The sequence below is a fragment of the Grus americana genome, chromosome 1 (genome assembly GCF_028858705.1).
Source record: "Grus americana isolate bGruAme1 chromosome 1, bGruAme1.mat, whole genome shotgun sequence".
NCBI classification, from domain to species: Eukaryota; Metazoa; Chordata; class Aves; order Gruiformes; family Gruidae; genus Grus; species Grus americana.
The window spans coordinates 71,226,160-71,247,579 of NC_072852.1; the positions used below are offsets into that span (position 1 = coordinate 71,226,160).

The following is a 21,420-nucleotide window of genomic DNA, read 5'->3' on the forward strand; positions in this document are numbered from 1 at the left end:
GGAACCCCAGTCCCTTGTATATGTTTCGCTGTTGCCTGTTCATCCGGCGCAACAGCAACAATAATTGAAGCAATAAATTGAAGACCTCTGAAATCTGGACCTTTGCATTCAGTGAGGAGAGAAAGCTCCGGCAGCTAACTGGAATGAGTGACTCAATGGACCTTAAATGTTAGCCTAGGAAAAAAAAAAGCAACAGACTGCAAGATTTTTTTAAAATTGCTAATTGACTAAATATTTCTTCTGCTACAATTAAATGAACCTAGATGGTCTTCACTTGTGGGAAGCTGCTGCTTTATCATCTCCTGGGGCAGGCCTTGTGAAGCAAAACTTTCTCTGGCCAAAAGTGTTGCTAACAGATGGACAGCCATCTTCTCCTGAAAGAGCTTCTGTTAACATCATTCTATTAATAGAATACGCTGATCATCCTCAGACAAGGGCTCTGTTGAAAAGGGAAGTGAAATAATTATCCAACTGTCCAAATACAGAACATTTTAAATAGAGAAGAAAAAACAAGACACTTCATTATCTTCCCATTTTACAGCAGTAGTTTATCATCATGAGAGGCAGGGCTTTACATTGGCTGGCTTTGTCTGCAGGAAATGAAAGATCAATGCATCTGGCATTGCTGTCATTTTTGTTTGAGGCTTCCTCTTCCCAGTTGTCCAGAATCTTAAAGATAAGCTTAATAAAAGGAGATTTTCTCTTAACTAGAACCAGCCCCTCCAAAATCACTGTTTGCTGTCAACAAGACTCAGACCTCTGTGACTCTGCTGTGGGTGGAAGAAGGAGTGGCCGATTTCTTTGAAGTCTACTGCCAGCAGGCTGGATCTGGTCAGGAAACAAAAGTTCAGGTACGTAAGTGTCTCTTCTTTGGTTTCTGCTCTTCATCTTTGAGAGACTGGGCCTTGCATCTTTCTGGTTTGTTGTCAGCTGCTTAGCGTTTGCGTGTAAAGCCCAATGACATTTTACTCTCAGTACACAGGTTAGATTATTAAACCAAATGTGGTAAGGTGGTTCAGAATTAAACCTTTAAAAGCTGAACTACTGAAGCATTTCAAATACTAAAATATTTTATTATTTTGCAATATTAAAATTGGCTTCTGTCTTATTGAAGAGATTATAACTAGTTGGATGGAAGCTATGTGCATCCAACAGGGCGTCATTCTTTGGCTAGTCATGAAAATGGCTCCAATATACAGTGCAAGACCTAAAGGGCCACAAAACTAAGGGAATGTCAATGGGCAGGAAGGGAAAAATGCACAGGTAGCTTGATAAGGAATGGGAAAAATAGACATATTTAGATTTCATGAGATCTTTTATGCAGCACTTAATTTTTTCTGGCTTACTTTATTCCTGGTTTTGAGAACTGAAGTTCAGTAGGACCGTCACTGCTATTCAAAGAGTATCTTTATGCTGCAAATGTGGCTGCTCCTCATGGAATTTGTCTCTTAGGGTACTTCCTTCAAGGCCCACCTTCTCTGTCTCACAAATGAACCTCCTCTTCTCTCTGTCCAGTTAGGTACCTGTGCTCGGAGGCCACCTGAATATCTGAGTGTTTAGATTGCTAACGTTGTTCAGTGAAGAATAGAGCAGGAGTAGTTTTAATTCCTTGACATTCAATGCTATGCAACATTTGAGGCTTACTTTGCAGTTTAGCTGATGGTATAGTGAATCACTGTGATTACATGCCATGAAACATCATTCTGTCATGTGGACTGTCACACATAATGGGGAATCATTCAGAAAAAAGTAAAAAATAACCCACTTAGACCACTGATTATCCCAAAAGAGACATATACACTCTTAATCCTATGGAAGACCAGTCTGAATTATTTATTATTCTTTTTAAATTGAGAAAGGCACTGACTAAAGGAAAAAAAAATATATGTTTAAATGCACTTTCATCTTTTGGATAGTTTGGATTCCACATCTAGATCCCTACTTTTTCACAGTGAATAGCTAAAGATTGAGAAGTCATTATCCACTTAGCAGAGATTCAAAATAATGATGTGATCAGGCAAGGAAGGTACCACAGGATTTGCAGCTTTAGTGCAGAGCAGATCTGTTTTAAGAACATCAGGAAAAGACTGCTCCATTTGGCAGGAGCTTCAGTGGGTGTCTGGTTTGTTGACATGAACATCTGGCACTAGGAAATGCACAGAGATTGTCAGCTCACTTCTCATTAGATTCGTCACTCCCTTTTCTGCCTCTATGAAAAAAAGGGAAAGGGCTCCATTTTGAACTATAAAAAGGGATGCTTTCCCATTAGACTGGTGAAATTTCTTTACTTGTGATTTTCTGTGCTAACTACATGAACATTTTTGTCCCTTTCCTCCATTTTTAAATCAGGAAAATGAAAAGCAACAGCTTTCCAGGTTGAACATCTTGGGTTTAGCTTGACTAATTTAAATTTCCCAGAGGGGAAAATGGAAAACATCCAACCAAGTCCAATTGCCACTCTATGGCCCCTCTTTTCAGCTCAGGGAATAAAAATCTCCTTCCTTACACTCATGTACATGTGATTTCATCTGTGTAATGTACCTCAGAATTGCACTGCGACAGGAACCCTTGCTAGCCTAGAAGGGGCCCATGACTGACAACAGGCCGCTGCAAAAATCCGGTGCTCAGGACTTGCTACAGGATCTTGCACTCCCCAGCTGGAGTGAGTTCATTCATAAAACCTCTCCTTGTTCCCTTTCTAAACCACTGCATCAGTGTCCCTATTTTTGCATCTGCCACCCACCTTTAGTTCTGCTGGAGAGTACAGAAAAGCTTCCGAGGACCTTAAGGAGCTATATCATGTCAATGCATGTGTTGTATTTGTTTTCTTTCGCCGTATCAGCATTTATAAAACACAAAAGTTTTTACCAGGGACGTAGTAATTAAAGCATTGTATAAATATATATTATGTAAAGAGTTTCTGCTAGCTAAAAAAACTGAAGTGTGGGACATCTGATCATGGTTATTACCCAAAGGCTTTGCTCCAGCTTTGTTTTTCACCTTGGCCATGTGAAAGGCTCACTGCTCTTCACGTCCTGAGGAACCGTCTCAGAGGCAGAAATGCCTCATATTCATATGAGGGTGCGGAGTCTGTGGCAGCCTTGGCTGCACTTTCAATAAAAATAACTTTGTTTTCCTCCTACCTGTATGGCTTAGTAACCAGAGCTCATGAGCTCTGCCCACCTCTGGGGATGTCCTGGGAGTCACAGCGTTTTCCCTACCAAGTGTGTGCCTGACCAGCCCCCTATGAGGCACCCTCCTGCCCTATCCAAGGGGTCCTGGGGTTTTCTGGGGTGCTCTGGGTGGTTCCCACTGTTGTTTTCACCCTTCTTCCTCTCCCATCTTCTGCCAGACTGTTGGGCTACCTGCCTATTTTCAAAGGCAGGCCCTGGTTACCTTCCCTGGGTTTCGCCAGATCTGACTTTACCTAGTCAAATATATGAGTGGAGGGAGGAGTACTGATTTGTGCTCTTGCATTTACAGGAAAGAGAAACTTCTGTGTATTTTTCCCCATGTCTGCAGGAACCTATCACTGTCTCTTCACACGTGGTGACCATTTCCAGCCTAACCCCTGCCACTTCCTACAACTGCAGTGTGACCACCTTCAGCCACAACAGCCCCAGCATCCCCACTTTCATTGCAGTTTCCACCATGGGTAAGCACCACTTCCCTGCTTTCTTCTTCCTCCTCCAGCTACAACATCTGTTTCTCCTTGCTTTCTAAAGCTGCTCTTGGTAATGCTGGCCCTGGGGGTTGTTTGTGTCACATAAATGCTGCCAGATGCGGATGGGATGGGGAAGCAACTTTAAAAAGTTCTTAGAAAAATCCCCGCTGGGGAGTTGACTTGGAAAAATATAAACTAAAGGCTCAATTCTCTACTGGGTTTTAGAAATCAGGGACCTAGTTTGTGGTGTCACAGCTGAACATCAGAGTACTGCTTGATGACATTTATGGAGAAAAATGTCTTCTTGGCCAAGCCCAAACAAGAGCAAAATCACATTTATAAGCTGCTAAGGCAAAAAATGTCTTTCTGCTTTCAGTGAGGAAGTGGAGATAGGGGGAGAGAGAAGGACAAGGGCCACCACAGGGTCTTGAGCAGTCACACCCTGAAGGGATAGCTCCAGATGGAGAATCCCTGGGCATGTTGTGAAGCCTCGCTCTGTACTGACTCTGAAGAAAGACTATTGGTGTTGAACTGCCCAGAACACTGGAGTTTTCTTTAAAATCTCCCCTTTAGAATGATCAGTGTCATCTCTGCTTAGTTAGGGAGTTGTGTAGCTTTAGTCACCAGTCCTGTACATCATACAGCACTCCATCCAGACAATTCAGCATCTCGTACTTAGCTTAAAAATCTCCATGATTTTTAATCTGTAAAATGCTTCTCTAGACAACTGTGGATGTAAAGTTATTCTGAGCAAGTAAAGTAGAGAGGGTTTCTTGTATAATGAGCAGAACAGGCTATCTGGTCTCATAGTAGCACGATTGATAAGCATGTAAGATGGAACAAAAATAAATCAAGGTTTTGCTATTGAGAGTTGATTCCAGCTCTTATTTAAAGCAGAATAGTCTGTTAAAATTTATTTGCCAAAATAAATTGCAAGTGATTGCCAAAGTAATTCAATTTCAACCCAGTATATTACAGAGCCTCAGCCTGGTATTTTGCTTTTGGGTCAGAAAAGGTATTGATTATTGTTGAACAACAACTTCAGAGTTGAAATGTGCTTTGGAGACATAGATGTGTTATGAATGTCAGTTAAAAAGGAAGAAAAAAATCAGAACATACCAAAGCTTAACAAAATGCCAGAATGAAGTCATTTCCCCACAGAAATTTTGTAAGAGCAATAATTAGTCAAAACCTCCCTTTACCTCTAGTGGTAGATTTTTCTCTCTGTAACACTCCAGGCTGAATGAGATCAGTTCAAAAAAATAGCACTATCAACATTCAGGGGAAAAAAAAAAACCCAAAACTGTCAGTGCTTCTGAATTGAATAACCAAGAGCCCTTGTTTGTATGTACAGTCACCGAGATGAATCCCAACGTAGTGGTAATCTCCGTGTTAGCCATCCTAAGTATCCTTCTGATTGGACTGCTGCTGGTGACTCTTGTTGTACTCAGGAGAAAACATCTACAAATGGCCAGGTAAGTCCAGATTTATGCTAATTCCAAAAATTTCAGACAGTAACAAGCACATTATGACAATAGTCGCAATTGAGGATGCTTGTGTGCATGGGTACTGCTTGAGATGTTTGTGAAGAGGATACCTTCAAAATAGATGTCTTGCTGCTATTTAGGTGCAGCATGCCTTCTCCCTCTTTCTACATGCATTCTTGACCTGAGTTGTAAGCCTCAACCTTTGTCTCATTTTGAGCTTTGCAAGATTTGGTCTCTAAGAAGTGCAGTCACTTATTACAAAAGGGTTGTGTCAGGAACCTAAAGGATAATTAGGATGTGAGGCAACCGAGCATGAGCAGGACATCAAGATGCTTTGCAAATCTTTCATATGGTTTGGAACAGGAGATTTTCCATATCAACAGATAAGGTGGTTTGTTCATCAGGTCCGGGATGCTGCATTTCAGAGACCATATAAAGCCTGAGCCCTGGCAGCCAAACCCTCAGGACAAGGGAGGTTGTGCCCGGGGCTCTGAGAGTCTCTCTCTAGAGCATGTGCCAGTCTGCCCCCAAATCCTGGTCTTCCAGTTGTCCAAATTCTGCATTCACATGGACATCCTTCCTATGGGAACTGCAGCGTGGGAAAGAGCATATGAGCTTACCTAGATCTTGTCTTTCTATGCAGTCAGGATGCAGCCAAATATACACAGAGACCCACAAATCAAGAAGGGATCTCAGGTCCTGCTGCTCACCTATAACATTAATCATCTCAATTTGTTCGGTCAAACAGATGAAGGGAAAAAATATCTCGTAGGAGTAAACTTTTTTTTTTACAGAACCTGTGGTTCCTTAAGCTATCTGTACCAATCATTTTTACCTGAATATTGAAGTTCAGCTTTGTTTTCCTGGTGGTCTTACCTGTAGCAGTTCACTTTAATATTATACTTTGGCCTGAGTGAACTGTGGTGGTTTCTCCAAGCCCTTGATATGTGGTTCACATCCAGGTTTTGGAAGTGTCATGGAGTTTTCATCCTTTTATAATCTGTCATATATTTTATATTAATTTACTGTCCTGTGTCAAGAAAGGAAATGATTTCCTGTAAAAAAACTTGTGCGCAGAATCTTGCAATTGACTACATAGCAGACGCTGCATTTCATGCGTTGTGTCTTGGCTATGTATTCTGTGCAACAGATAACCACACCACACAGATTTTGCAGGCCACCTCTTTCAATGGTTTGTTCCTTTACATGTAACTGGAACTGTGAAATCCCAGCTAAATTAATTCTCTTTCCTATTTAATTACTGTGCAGGCAACCCAAAGCTTTTCCTTTTTCTCTTCATCACTGCTTCTAGCCACAGAAGATAAAAACCCCAAGAGGAAATTAAAAAAGTAAATCCAGTGGGAAGCTGCAAGCAACTGTTTGCTTAGATCAAGGAATCAAAAATCAGTTTATCATTTGTAGCTGAAAATAATAGACTTGTGATAAATTCACTGGAATGTTATTCAGGAAATTCAGGGTTTTTCACAATTATTTTGTGAACTCAAAATTACCATGCTCCTGTCAAATGGAGACAATTACACGTCTCCTTTGAATTGAGACAGTGCATATTTACTATAGAAAGGTAAATACTTAACATGTGTACTGAGGCCAGCAACCAGCGCTAACTCCAGACTACGGAAAGCCCAAATCTGGACAGAAGATGGAGGTCTGTTTGAGGTCTTTATTAGCATCTTTTCACTTGTTTCACTCTTTTAAGCATTATTAGGAAACCTAATGTCAGGTGGTGTGGAATACTTATTGGATTTGGAGGCCCATGTTAAGGGATTTCAGTTATGTTTATCACAGAATATCTCAGACCTAGTCACAGATATGAGTGCTCAGTACTTCTCCGCAACTCAGAGTCGTCTGTTAAATCAACATCATCGCGAGCGTTGTGAATCCCAAAACGGTAACTTTGTACCCAACGGTCTTCCTGAAACAGGGAGTGCGGAGCTGGAACCTTTGTCAATTTTGCATCTTTAGAGAGAGATGGAAAACTTCCCTATAATTGGTGAGTGTTTGAAGCAAAGTTTTTAATTACGTTTTTCCCCCTCTCTGCTTTTTGGCAAATATGATCTTTAATCTTAAGTGCTTAATTTTCGTGTCGTTACTATCCCTCTTTAAGATAAAACTACTGTGCCTGTTATTTTAGTATTTTATTTCTTGAATGATGACTCAAGACTGTATTCTGTCACCTGCTATTTTTAGTAGGGAATGATGTATATACATGTCAACCAAGTTGCATAGGTGTGTTTTGGCAGGATTTTTTTTTTCCTTTTTCTTACAGACATATTTCCTAAAATAACACAAGTGTAGAAACTTGATCTATAAATCCATTAGCACTTCCATAGAGATATATTTACATCCAAGAGTAAGCTTGCCTTCAGGTAACCAATTAGCAACTGTCTTCACACAGCGCCATTAATTAATTTTTCCTTGCATTGCAAGACAAGGAGAAGCCAGTTTAAATATTTGCTGTAACTTCACATTCAGTGCTGTTTAAACAACTCGGAAAAACTCTGGCATATTCTTGTTAGTCTAGGAAACCACCTACAAGAGTTGCAGGTGCTGACTATCGATTCCAAGCCATCACTGACGCCATCAGCCAAGGAGAAGTGTTCGAACAGAGAACATCTATAGGATTAGCTTTTACAGAAGCAAAAGGGCTCTTGAGATCTGCCTGACTGGTACCAGTGTGGTCATTTTCATTCCTGTTTTGACAATCAAATGAGTGCTAATGACTGACCTGTTTTGTTATTAGCAATCTCTGCAAAAACCTTTCAAGGCAAGTCCAAACACAGATATTTAAAAGCAGAGTCAGCTCCCGAAAGCCCTGTTCCAGTATGTAGGAAGCAGAAAATACAAGCCTTGGTTTTACACCCATGGTCAGCTTTGTTGACAGCCAAGAAGTTGGAAAGAGGAGTTGGTGCACAGGGAACTGCTTCCATGATCTCATGGGACACAGTCTGCCAGCAAGGACGGGATTAAATGGTTTGACACTGCACCACAACAAGCCTTTTGCTAATAAGCGTGCAAACTGAACTAACAAGCCCAGCAAATTTTGTCAATACCTCACTGTGCTGCTAATTAACTGGATATTAAACAAGCTTCACTTGCTTGGTTTAGCTTTAATAGCAGCCAGCTGTACGCAGTACAAACTAATCTCTCTTTCAGCTTCTCTTGCTTGGACTCTATTAATGGCAAAGAAGGCAAAAGATCAAACACTCATGTTTAATTAAATATCCAAGCTTGAATCAAATGATTAAACTAGCAACAGATGTTATTAAAAGTATAAAAAGGCTTTTTTTATGAGAAGGGGAATTAATTAATAGGCTTGGATGTGAAAGTGAAGTTTCTTGTTGCTTGATTTAGTATACATGTATGTGTGTATATATATATGTGTATATATGCATATATGTATATATACATAAATTATGCTATAAAAATATAAAACTGGGAAAGTATTCCTGCTTAATATCTCCACAAATTTTTGGTAACTGAAGGCAGTGTGCCCTAATCTTATGATTTTGAGTTCTCTGAGAGTTAGTAACAATACCTTGTTTTGTGTGCCTCTGTCATCTAATGTCATGACCAGATTCACTGTCCGTCCAGGCAGCCAAATGGGAAATATGGCTCTAAAGACAGGTAGAAGGATTAAGAAACCTGTTTTGCTTGGGGTCATTGCAAGGATCTGGTAAGGGAGCTATGGGCATATCCACTGATTCCTAGGGAAATCTCAGCTGAGCAGATCTGATTTGAGCAATTTCTACATCTCTTTCTTGTAATTAAATAAAATTTTTCAGTACACCTCAGCAGTAGGTAAAAGAATCTAATGTTTCCAGGAAAACAATATTTCATTTATTGGGCAATTACATATTTTTATATGTTGAATAAAATCAGATGTTTTCAACGTTGGAGTTCCTAATCTGTGAACAATGTAAGTAGATCTGCAAGCATGTTAGCCTGTGATTTGATAGAGTGTGGAAATTTCGCATGATAACTTGACAACGAAAGAAGACGCAGGCTTCAATAATTCCTTCTGCCTCTGTAGGCAAGAGGGAGTAAAAACTTTGGAAAACATCACCGAGAGTTTTCCAAAGGCAAGAAGAGTATTCTGGCATCATCATCAGTTCTCTCTTCTGAGCTTAATGAAAACCTCTCTGTGGCACCAGAGATCTACTTATGGAAAACCAAATTTCATCCTCAGTCCAGACCCATAGAAACCCTAACAACAGATAAGCCCTAAGTCCCTGATCCTGCAGCCACTATGGTGTATGATTAACTAGAAAGGGCTCTTGCTTCTGGCTGACCCGCACGATCCCTGCCAACGCCTGGGGAAGGTGCCCTGCAGAAACTGTGCTGCCCATTTTCTCTTCAGCAGCAAAACTCTTTAAAGCATAACTTGAAGTTTTCCACCACTGGTTGGAAGACTAAGACTAGAAATTATTATGATTGACATGACTGACTTATCAGGAAAAACAGTATCTACTGACTTCATAAAAGCCAAGCGTACCGGAAAAGGAAATTTCACTTTGCGGTTCTTTAGAACAGTTGTAGGAGGATGGCAATTGCTTTTAGGACAGCAGATTTTCTGATGGGGAAAAAACACACTTGAGTATCTATTTGGTCAAAAGTCCTACTACCAGGGCAATTTTTTGTTAAGTTTCGTGAGTTTTTCACATTTGCAAAGTACCTATATCCTACTCCACCAATAGGTAGAACAGGCCTAAGTGTTTCCTGGATTAATGCAGAGCAGAATCTGGTAAAGAGGTTGCAAATATAGAAGTTTAGAATGACTTTGTACTCCAATTTCCTTTAGCCACAATGAAACCTGCTATAAATAGTTATCCATAGAAACCACAATTAGAAGTTGAAATGATGTTTTGCTGAGAACCTAGGAGAGAATTTAAAGCACTTAAAAAAGGGACCCTGCAAAATCTCATAGGGATGTTTTCAGAAATCTGACTCAACAGAGGGTATTAAGAGATATTGGAATGATCTGAATTTATCTCTGATACAGATGATCTGATATCCACAGGATCATTTGCAGGAGCAAACATGGGAGATTATCGTAGTTGTAAAAACAAACTATGTCTGTCCTGAAATATCTCAAAACCATCAGAAAATAGACTTAGCATCAGCTATGTAATGGCCATAAACTTGTGGATGAAATTTTCAAACACACTTTACTCTGAAAATCTGCCAGCTTATCAATTAACATTGATTTAGAATAACAGGCCTGAATCAATACCATAAAACACATTAATTTTGATCATATAGAATTTTACGTTGGATAGCTGAAAATCCTGCATAGGGTGTCAGGTTGAAGAGTAAAAATTCTATGGATGCTAATAATATTCTTATCAAATAAGTAAGAGGAAGCCTTTATGGGTTTAGCTGATTTGTAAAATAGAATTTGCTGATCGCCTGATTTCTGTTTGTCTTACTAACTCTCCTCACTTTTTCATCTTTATGTATGTTATTTATTAATGCTCACAGGCGTAGAAGTGTATTTGCTTTCCTAACTCTGCTACCCTCATGCCTTTGGACTGATTATCTTTTGGCATTTTATATTAATCCTTGGTAAGTGATTTACTTGTTTTTCCATATGCAATGTGTAAACAATGATAATTTCTATTATTTGAAAAATGTGTGATACCTTTGTTTTCAAACAGGTCAAAGCTCTTGAAAATATAATTTGCTTGTACTAGAATATGGATTGGAGAGGATGTGGGTATCAAAGTATTTGCTACCCTGCTTCATCTAGTTTGTCTGGTTATGCTCCAACCCATTTTGGTATTAAAAAGCTTATCTTGTGGCGATCATCATATTCATCTCATTGCTCTCTTTGCAATTTTTGCCACTTCACTATAAGTCCTGGCTTCTTCTGTCCCAGTTATTTATCTGTTCATTGCCTGCCATTGCTTGCTGCTGCTGCTTTTCTATTACTAAAATTGCTTGATCGTGCCCCACCTGTTTGGTGTGTGAAGTCAAATACCTTAGGTTTTAAAGGTGCGGTTCAGCTCTCCTAAAATCAGTAAAAGTTTTGCTTTTGGAAACAACAGTTCACTGAGAATCAATACAAACTAGCAGTCCCAAAGCGTAAAAAATGGGTCACTACACGCACTTTTCTGTGTATGTGGGATATTTAATAGTTTAGTCTGTAAATAATTTATAAAAACTTAACAAATGTCCGATTGTTTTTTTCTGAAAATACCTAGCCAACAAAACCCCAGGGTCTATTTAGAACCACAACTGTTTTACAAAGCGTTTAACAAATAATTATAATTGACTATGAACTAAAAATGCTTAATTTATATAAAAGAAACTTAAGTTCCTGATGGTCTTGAGGCCAAGGTATAGTGATTTACAGAAATGTGGTATGAAGTTAAGATTTACTTTTGACCAAATGTTTTCCCTGATGTTACCATATGGCACCAAAGTTCTGGCAGGCAGTCCTCGAGATCCTCAGCACAGGGATTTCTCACACTGATTTTCCTTAAGTCACATTGGGTCTGTAGAGAAACTCAGCTCAATTTTCAGTGGGCACAGAAATGAGTGGGTTTATGTAACTGAAGAAAGGTCCCTTTGTTCTCCCATGAAAATAAAAGCACGTTCTCCACACACACTCAGCTGAATAGCGGATAGAAGTCTTCCACATCTCTCCAATGCAGATATCGCATTGACTTGTAACTTGTCTGACGTAAACTCAACGATGGGAGCTGCACAGTGCTGGAGGATCAGGCAAGCGGTTTATTATTGTGGAGGTCACACTGATCTCTCTTAGCTCACCAATGGTCAAGAAGCCCAAGACGGCCACTGTCAATGGCACTGCTGCAAAAAGAGTATCATCATCTTTTGCCCCTTTGCCTCTTTTTGTTTAATATGCATTAATATGCATTAACTCACCTTTCCAGAGGTGTATCTTTCTTCAGAGATATCCTCTTCAATCAAGCTACCTAGTTTAGTCTAGATGTCCAAGTTCAAAGGAGCTGAAGTTGAATGAGATGAGATTAATCCCTCTCTTTGTATTTTCATCAGTAGGGTAAATGGAAGAACAGATGAAACACCAGCTAATGTTTCAAATGTCTTTGTTTTGCACGCAAGTTGTTTTAAGACATTTATGAACATTCAGGAAACAATTGTAATGCTAAGAAACAAAGGCCTCTTGAGACTATCGAAGCACAAGAAATTGGTGCTGAGAAATGGATGTCAATCATTTGTTTTATTGCCTCTTGAAGTGTTCCTTGGAGAAGCGTTCTTAGAAGCATTCCCATCATAAACAGCATTTAGATGGTTTTTGCTTTTGCAATAATTCCAATGTGCCCGACATGAAAAGGTTTACCACAGTCACAGGAGATAGAAATGTGTTGAATAATTTAGAAGAATTAATTTTAAGATTTCATTGGAAAAAGTCTTTGATGATGTAGAATAAATACTACTAGGGTATGTATATAGAACACATGAATGTACAGATACTATACAGATAGTATCTGCATAGCTAACATGGTAGGCTGAAGAGGTTTGTAATATTTGCAAAGTAAATCTCCACATTAGTGTAAAGCTGGTATTGCTATAGCTCTTGTTAAGTCTGCAGGCAAAGCTCCTGCATTTCTAAATGGAAATGCACCTTGACAACATAACAAAATTACTACCAGTTGTGGCTGCTTCAAAAACTGAACATTTTGTAAAACTTAATTTTGGAAATGAATATTTTTTTTTTTTTAATTTCACTTCTAAACTTAGCATGGTAGAAAAATAGAAATATTCCACTTTTTAATATTTCTTTCTGTGTATTTTCATTCTTTTGAAATTAAGTCTTCACCTTTAATTTACTAATTGGATCTGTGGCCAAAGTTATCTAGAAATCATTTTAATATCATCATGAAATTAAAAATAGCATCATTATAATGTGATGAATGAACAGATGTTGTTTAATGTCCAGGAAAAAAAAAAAGACAAACTCTACTAAAATCCCTTCTGAGTCAGCAAGAATCTATTTCTGCTCTTGGCTGGTTTAACAGAAGGGGTCAGTGTTTTCAGACCTCTAGCCAAATTATTCCAGGGTGTTCGCTTTGTGGATTTAATCTGATTGATTGCTTAACTTTTTTGTGGCAACAACAAAATGGACACAGACATCCCTCCAAAGAAACACGTGGTGGTAGTTAGCGTAGTGCAGTTCATAAGTCCATGTCTTCTGGGTTATACTGCTTAACACACTCATAAGCTGGCTCAGAGCGGTGGCTAGTGAATTATATCAATATAAATCATGTGAAGACAGTGTATTACATGACTGGCATAATTATCTCTAGCTGTTAGAAGTCAATTAAAATTATCTAAGGTTTAAGCTTGAGTGCCGCTGAAGTGAGTAGGATATTTGCAATTGCCTTCATTGATCATCATAAGCAGGTTATGGAACGGGTGAGAAGTAGTGTTCAGGCCCTTTCCTTTTTCCTTCACCCTTTCCTTCAATTTGCCAGCGGTGGTCTTCTCCCTTTACCCGACAGATGCTTCTCTAGAGCCGGAGCGGAGCAGCCGGGGGGGGCACCTGGTGCCCCATCCCCTGGAAGAGCTCAGCCCCCTGCCAGGCTCAGCTGGGCCCGTGCCACGGGGACTCAGCCCTGGCCCACCTGAAGCCAGCAGCGCTGTTGGGTCAGGGTTTGTAGAGGACCCATTGCTTGAGCTGGGCACAGGTCTTCCCTTTCACAAGCAGGTCGTTCTCAGAGCCACAGGATGGATAAAAGCATCCCATAGGTGTCAATGAAAATTTTGCTATCCAGGATACTATCACAAATCTCATCCTGAGTATGATGGTGACCAGAAAGCATATGTTCTTAAATCAGTACTAATTTTGAATAAAGACTATACAACAGTTTAATGAATGAAAACCACTTTTTTTTTTTAACAGGAGTAAAAATGGATTAAAGAAGAGAAAGCTGACCAAGTATGTAACTTCTTTGATATTTAAAGAAATAAAAAAAATATATCACCTTAGACTACACATGCATTATGGAGTACATGGTGTAGTGATATTGCAGTTACAGATACAGAAAACTTCTTGATAAACACATCCTGAGAGAGGTATCTGAAGGCAGAAAACAAACAATAATTGGAGAAAAGCAATTCTTCTCAACAGATAGGTTGTGGTAAAACAGCTCCTTACTGATAGAAAATTAGTCATCGGGGAAAAAGATCAATTATCCAACTTAGTGATTCCAACAGAGCTTATCCTTAGTTAAAAATGACGAATGGTGAAAAACTGGGATGCATTTGTTTCTAGCGATATTTCCCTCTTGACACAAGGCTCTCATTACGGTTGTTGCTAGAACATTAGATCATTAATGCTAACGGGTAAACAGGAGTAATTAAGTGGTGATAAGACAGGTTCCTTTGGGCATATTGCCTCAAAGTAAATGAAAAGATGACTGTGTACATGCTTCAGTAGCTTGTAAATTAGAGCATGATAATTAGGTGAGGGAAGCTGTTTACCTGCATTTCGTTATTCAGAGCGTTTGTCTAATTATTTCTCCGTTATGTTCAGAGGAGGCTGTGCCTGTACTAACAGATAGACCCTCATATGGCAAAGAAAGTGTGTAGAGTGATGGGAGTTGCTAAATCAAGGCTAATTTATACCTGCTGATGCTCTGTGCGGTTTTGTATAGTTATATGCCACTTTTTATAGCCACCATCTCTCTGGGAGAAGAATTTGACCAGCAGTCATGGCAGTGGCATCCAAAATGCTATTTTAAGGCATTTTTTTTTTTTTTGTGGACCTTCTAAAAAAATCAAACCCTAAATATGAAATCCATTTTTCTGCATAAGCAAAGCTCAGAGGAGTTTTAAAAGTGTCTCTACCAGATGTTTTCCTTATCTGAAAGCAACATTTTACATGGCACAAGAGGCAAACTTAAATGAAGCGTCAGCTGCCCTGGTGCCAGAAGCATGCTGGTGGGATAGCACTTGGAGGGGGTCTGCGATGGGGTGCTGGATCACCGCTTATCGCGGAGCCACCTGTGCCTTGGGGACATACCCACCTGCAAAAGCAGTGCAAGGGCCAGGGAATCGTAGGAAGGGTGCATGGACCATTCCCCTCGCCTCAGACCAGTGCTTTCCCTCAGGGAGGACAACTCCAACCCTCCCAAACCAGGGTGCTTACTGTCATCAGCACCAGCAGCTGCAGCATTCAGCTGACCCAGAGGTATCAGCCCCCCTCTCTCAGCCTCTCTCGCTTGTGCCACTACAGTGTGGTACAGGCAATCAGCAATATGCCCACCATTCGGGGCCACTGAACCATAAGATTTTTTTTTTTTTCTTTTCCCTCTTTGCTGTTGCTTTCTAGCATTAGATTTGCAAATACGTATTCATGACGTGATAGTATTCTGGGGGAAAATAGAAATAAAGTGTAGTAAAAAATGTTAATATTTTTCTTAATTTCTGTGTGTTTTTCTTTTAAAGCCCTGTCCAGTTGGATGATTTTGACGGCTACATCAAGGATATGGCCAAAGATTCAGATTATAAATTTTCTCTTCAATTTGAGGTAAATATGTGGGGACTCTATGTCCTCTCCTAGCTGCCATGCCTAAATCAGGTTTTTCCAGATGTTATGTTTGTGCGGCATGTTCCTGTGCTCTGTGTTGCTTAATGTGCGCTGTTACTGGGTGGGTCAGCTTCATTTCCAGTTCTGCAGAATTTAAAAATGGGTCTTGGTGTCATTAAAGACTGTATTTAGTAAGCTGATTTGAGTGTCTCATCGCATTCAATTCAAGATAATTGTCAGACCAACACACTTCCTTTAAGTTTAGGACTTGCTGGAAGCCTGAATTGAATTCAGGATGTTAATGTTTTTATTTTATTTATTTAATGTCCTTAATTTGAGGGGCAGCACTGGAATGAGAAGGTAACATCAGAAATCTCTTTAAGAGCAAGGAGGTCTCCCTAAGACCAGTTCAGGTACCTTCTCTCAATTGCCCAGAATTTGAAGTCAGTTTAGTAGTATAAAACTAAAAAGCTCCTATCCTAGAGCTATCTCCCAAAGATTTAAACATTGAAGGAGGGTGGGGAGGATTGTCAGGGCGTTTCCACCATTCTGGGTGGCTGCCAGTGAAAAGTCCTCTGAGGCATCATATATTAGATGTAGCTACTGAAGGTAATGACTAGAAAGATCTTAGCATTCCCCAGTGTCAAGACCAAAAGCCACTTGAGGACTTGAAGAAAGCCCTTTTTAAGTGGGGCGGATGACCACCACAGAAATAACTTATCAAACCTCTGGTTTGACACTGGTTTGGCTGATTAAGTGTGGGTGGAGCGGAGCACTCCGCAGTCACAACCTTGGATGGCAGCCGTGCGTTGGCAGCATCAGCAGGAGAGACGACATCATTGCTCTCCAGCTGCTTGGAGCCAAACTTCGAAGCATCAGAGCAGGAAAGTCAGTATAGTCCTGCTGTCAGTTTATAAAGTGATTTACGATTTGTTTTTGAGCCTGGTACCTTCCACAAGTAATCACTTCACAAAGAATTATTTTTTGACTGTTTGTGAGTTTGACCTTGGTGTTTTTCTTTCTGTTACCCCAGGAGCTAAAACTGATTGGGCTTGACATTCCCCACTTTGCTGCTGATCTTCCCATGAATCGCTGTAAAAATCGCTACACAAATATACTGCCATGTAAGTACAATACATATAGGCTCCTGCTAAAGTCCCTTGAGAGGGGAAGTAGAGTTTTAGTAAGAGAACTGGAGAATCAGGACAGATTTTCTGACTGATAAAAACCTGTTCTAAAACCTGCCCTTAGAGAGAACCGGGCAATAGATGTTTTCTGTTAGCTTTGAAGAGACGTAGCTTTCTGGGGATGTTTATCAAGATTGGAGTTTGGAGGTGAGAAACACAAGGTCGTTTCTACTACTGAGTAGTGTAACTATATTTTTCTTATGAATTTAATGAAACCTAAGGGAGCCCAAAGGGACAGCAGTTGGAAGGTGTGTTTTGCAGAACAGTAATGATAGTGCATCCATGCAAATATTGCTCTCTGTTGGTAAATGGGAGCATTTTCTATTTTTTTAATAGATTTTTTTCGGGTTTTATAGGTTTAATTTTAATTTTGCTGAGTTGGAGATGAGTGCCATGTTTGAGAGGCAAATTATTTTTTTTTTCCTTTTACAGATGATTTTAGTCGTGTCCGGTTAGTTTCAATGAATGAAGAAGAGGGGTCTGACTACATTAACGCCAACTACATTCCTGTGAGTACAGAGAGTCAGTCAGTGTAACAGTGTCCTGCACAGCAGTCAGAGTGTGTCACCTGCAAAGAGCACAATATCTCCTGGCAGCTCAGCCACATTCTCAGCATCTCCTTTAGCTTTCAGTATTTTGCCTCCAGGGAACTGTGCTCTTCACTAGCCACCAGGAAAAAAAAAAAAGAAGAAAAAAAAAAAAGGCAGGGGGTTGGTGAGGTGAGGAAAGATTTTTGGAAAATTTTGCCGCAGTAGCACTGGGTAAGCTGTGAATCTTTGTGAAACCTAGATTGGACTGGTAGAGAAATGGGGAGGAAATGTTAAGTGATTCAGTGGCTTTTAAAGACAGCTAGGAAAAACATAAACTTCAAAATGACAAACTTTTCCGGGTTTCTACAGCACATGGAAAAAGAATTAAGCCAGACACTACACGACTGACAAAATGCACACAGCCCAGATGGTGCATGGAGAGACCTTCTGCTTTTCTGCCTCGTCTCTGGTGCTCCCAGTGTGCTTCCCTCTGCCTGGCACAGAGCAGCCCTTTGCCAGGGACTAGCACCCGGGGGTTTAGGATAATTAAAGTATACCCAGAGCTGTAGTCAAACAGTTTGACACTGGGGATGGGCTAAAACCTCTTTCTGCTCTCACCTGAGCTTGTGCAATCGCTCAGGCTTATCCCTGCCACTGCTGCAAGGGTTTGCCCCTCCGTTATGCCCTGCCTTGCCGTGTCAGGGAGAGCGATGTCTGCTGGGTCCTCTGCATGGAGCGGGACACTACGGCATCCGTTTGGAAAAAGACCTTTCACTTGGGGAGCATAGACACACGAGCAATTCTGCACCCTTGCCATGAACAGAAGACAGAGCTGGCCCTGGCTGTGCTGAAGAAAGCTGAGTCACAAAGGGAGGAGCCCTCAGAAGAGTCGATGCAACTACTTCTTTCTCACTGTGGCATCGCCCGTGCGTGTACTGCTGAGGACGTTGCCTGCACTTAGTTTCTACGTGTCAAGAGCATGAACCTAAACACTCAAGCTGCAAGTGTCTAAGCACACGGTGAAACAAGAGAGAAAAATGTTCCAGTGTTCTGAAGCATCATTCACAAATCAGGAAACTTCTATGACATGGGATTATGGATAATAGGATTTTATACAGCAGTCCTTTTTGGGTTGTTCCGTTCTGCTTTTTATAGTTTACATCTCTTTAGTTCTACTTATAGCATAATGCTGACGTATCATCTTAGTGCTTGGTTTTTCCTGACGACTGCTTCTCCACTGAGTACCTGCCTCCAAACACAGATACTAGCAGTGGTCTGTGTCTCTGTGACAATAAAGATCGGACGCTTATTTCAGACATAGCCCATGCAGAGAAACAAACAGCAAGTACTGTGTAGTGCAAAAACTCAGATTGAGCTGACTTCTAGAGATGTCTAGAGGAAGCCATTTATGGAAAGTGCTCCCAAATCACAAATATTTTTACAATCCTCATACTGTGGTGGCACAGAAATTGCTCAGTTTACAGAGGACCATGCTGTGTGTTGGATGTATCTTTTGCTCTTATTAGGAATATCAAATAACTTTCCAAATGTAGTTTTGATGATGCAATCCCAGCAAATATGGTTATAGCAGATGCCAAAATGGCCATTCTTTTATTATAGCCTTTATAATGGTCTTTTGGTTTTGGAGAGGGAAAGACTTTCAACTAAAAGCACGTTGATAGAGGTAGGAGAAGGAATACATGGATATAAAGCTTCTGAGCTTCAATGAAACAGAGCAATGATAATCTGTTAAGGATGTTGACTCAGCATGTCTTTATTATTTTAAACAGACTCTAATTAATATTTTACTAATTTAAGTCCTTATGACATAAACACATGCATATAATTCTGTTCATTGCTACCTTCCATTTACATCAGTGACTGAACATCACCACAGGCACCGCTTGGGATGAGCAGGCTAAGTGTCTGGAATTGGTTTTATGTCTATAACTAAAGAAAACCTTAAACTATGAAATCTGGAAGAAACTGGAACTTTGATTTAGGTTTTTCATTACTTTTTTTTTTTGTGTGTGTGTGTGTGTGTGTGTAATGTTGCCTTTCCTGCTCTCAGGGCAAAGGGTCTGTATAGTAACAGCTTCATCTTTTGTCCTTCACTCTAGATTGCTTACACTTTGGGAGCATCAAAACCTGGCAAAAGTTGTAATTTCAAAATACCGTGAAGTAGTTTCTTTATATTAGAAATCAATTTTAAAAGTACAAATTGAACTTTTGAGCAAGCTTAAAAATGCGTATGCCGGAGAAAAATGTGTGTTCTGAGGTATTAATCATGTTGGTAAACAGCACCTGTCTCTTTGTTTCTTAGGGTTATAATTCACCCCAGGAATACATTGCAACCCAAGGACCACTGCCAGAAACTAGGAATGATTTTTGGAAGATGGTTCTCCAGCAAAAATCTCAAATTATTGTTATGCTTACTCAGTGTAATGAGAAAAGAAGGGTATGTAACAAAATCTTGCACACAGTGTAAAAGAAACTACTCTGAAAACGTGTTTATTTTCTGGTGAGTGAATTTCTTTGCATTGTTTTCTGATCATGAGGCAGCATCATAACGAGCCCTGGAATGGCACTTCCTTCACTTGTGGCAGGTTGATTAAGGGACTGGAGCATCTTTCACACGAGGAGAGGCTGAGAGAGTTGGGACTCTTCAGCCTGGAAAAGAGAAGGCTCTGGGGATCTTGTCGCTGTGTATAAATACCTGATGGGAGGGAATGGAAACACGGGACCCCCCTCAGCGGTGCCCAGTGACAGGACAAGAGGCAGTGGGCACAAATCAGAACACGTTAATTTCCATCTGAAATCAGGAAACACTTTTTTACTCTGAGGGTGACTGGGCACCGGCACAGGTTGCCCAGGGAGGCTGCGGAGTCTCCATCCTTGGAGCTATTCAAAAGCCATCTGGACACGGTCCTGGGCAAACAGCTCTAGGTGGCCCTGCTTGAGCAGGGGGAGTTGGACAAGATGACCTCCAGCAGTACCTTCCAACCTCAACCATTCTGTGATTCTGCATTTTTAAGTTTAAATAATAATAAAAAAATACAAGTGTTATGCTTTACATTTTCCTTGACATTATAATAGAAATATTTGGAATATTTTTTTTATATGTACATTCTTGTTCCCCATGTTTTGTTCCTTTTAGACCTATACTATTAGGAAAAGTAATCTACAAGGACACTAGGTATTTCCATTCTTCGCTATGCTAACACTACCCTTCAGAAAACCAATGTATAGCTTACGTCCACGGTTACACAAATAGGAATGATCAGGCTGAAAGTCGTTGCAGGCTATATTACCTCTTAATGCAGCATCAAGTAAATAGTGCTGTAGACATATCTAAAACTGAGGTTCAGTATACTGTTGATTGTGCTTTTTTATATACGCATATATATATATTTATATAAAACCAAATATGTATGTATGTATTTCCCTTTCAGGTGAAATGCGATCATTACTGGCCTTTTACAGAAGATCCTGTTGCATATGGGGACATCACAGTGGAGATGCTGTCTGAGGAGGAGCACACAGACTGGGTTTATAGGAATTTCCGAATTAGCTATGTAAGTGAAACATTTTACCCTACTAAAAGAGTGGGAATAATTACAGTCCAGCCTTTTTTTTAAACTTTTGGCCATTTCTGGCATTCAGTGGAAAATGCCTAAGAAAAAGATTGTTGGCCTTACCCTCACTCCACACAGGCAAATGGCTAAATCACAAAACTTTCCCCTAAAATTGTCATCTCTCTGAATTTCTCAGCAAAGTGCAAGACTGAAACAAAAGTAGTACCAGGGTTCTGGACATTTCTGTGGTGCCAATAATTAGTGACAACAAATGCTTAAACTTCTTTATCTCTCGCATATCTTCTTGCAATAAGCTATTCAAAACTTGAAAATACCAATGTAGAAATCAAAAATATTTTTTCAGAAGGACAATTCTGCAGTATTAATATATTCCTATAAAGTATTGAAACACACGTGAGAGCATGTGATTTCCAAATTAA

At 40.0% G+C, this 21,420-nt stretch overlaps 1 protein-coding gene across 3 annotated transcripts in view; it reads left to right on the forward strand.

Annotated features, from left to right (window-relative positions):
* Positions 1–21,420, forward strand: part of PTPRO (protein tyrosine phosphatase receptor type O) — a 154,969-nt gene that overhangs the window by 122,429 nt on the left and 11,120 nt on the right. For 2 of the 3 annotated variants that reach the window (XM_054813233.1, XM_054813235.1), the window contains 11 exons: positions 712–851; positions 3,523–3,655; positions 5,019–5,139; positions 7,094–7,162; positions 10,651–10,734; positions 14,060–14,095; positions 15,607–15,688; positions 16,722–16,812; positions 17,308–17,384; positions 19,729–19,863; positions 20,858–20,980. In XM_054813233.1, the coding sequence (XP_054669208.1) occupies positions 712–851; positions 3,523–3,655; positions 5,019–5,139; positions 7,094–7,162; positions 10,651–10,734; positions 14,060–14,095; positions 15,607–15,688; positions 16,722–16,812; positions 17,308–17,384; positions 19,729–19,863; positions 20,858–20,980 (1,091 nt within the window). The remainder of the gene's footprint in view (positions 1–711; positions 852–3,522; positions 3,656–5,018; positions 5,140–7,093; positions 7,163–10,650; positions 10,735–14,059; positions 14,096–15,606; positions 15,689–16,721; positions 16,813–17,307; positions 17,385–19,728; positions 19,864–20,857; positions 20,981–21,420) is intronic. The other variant, XM_054813234.1, reaches the window with a different exon arrangement.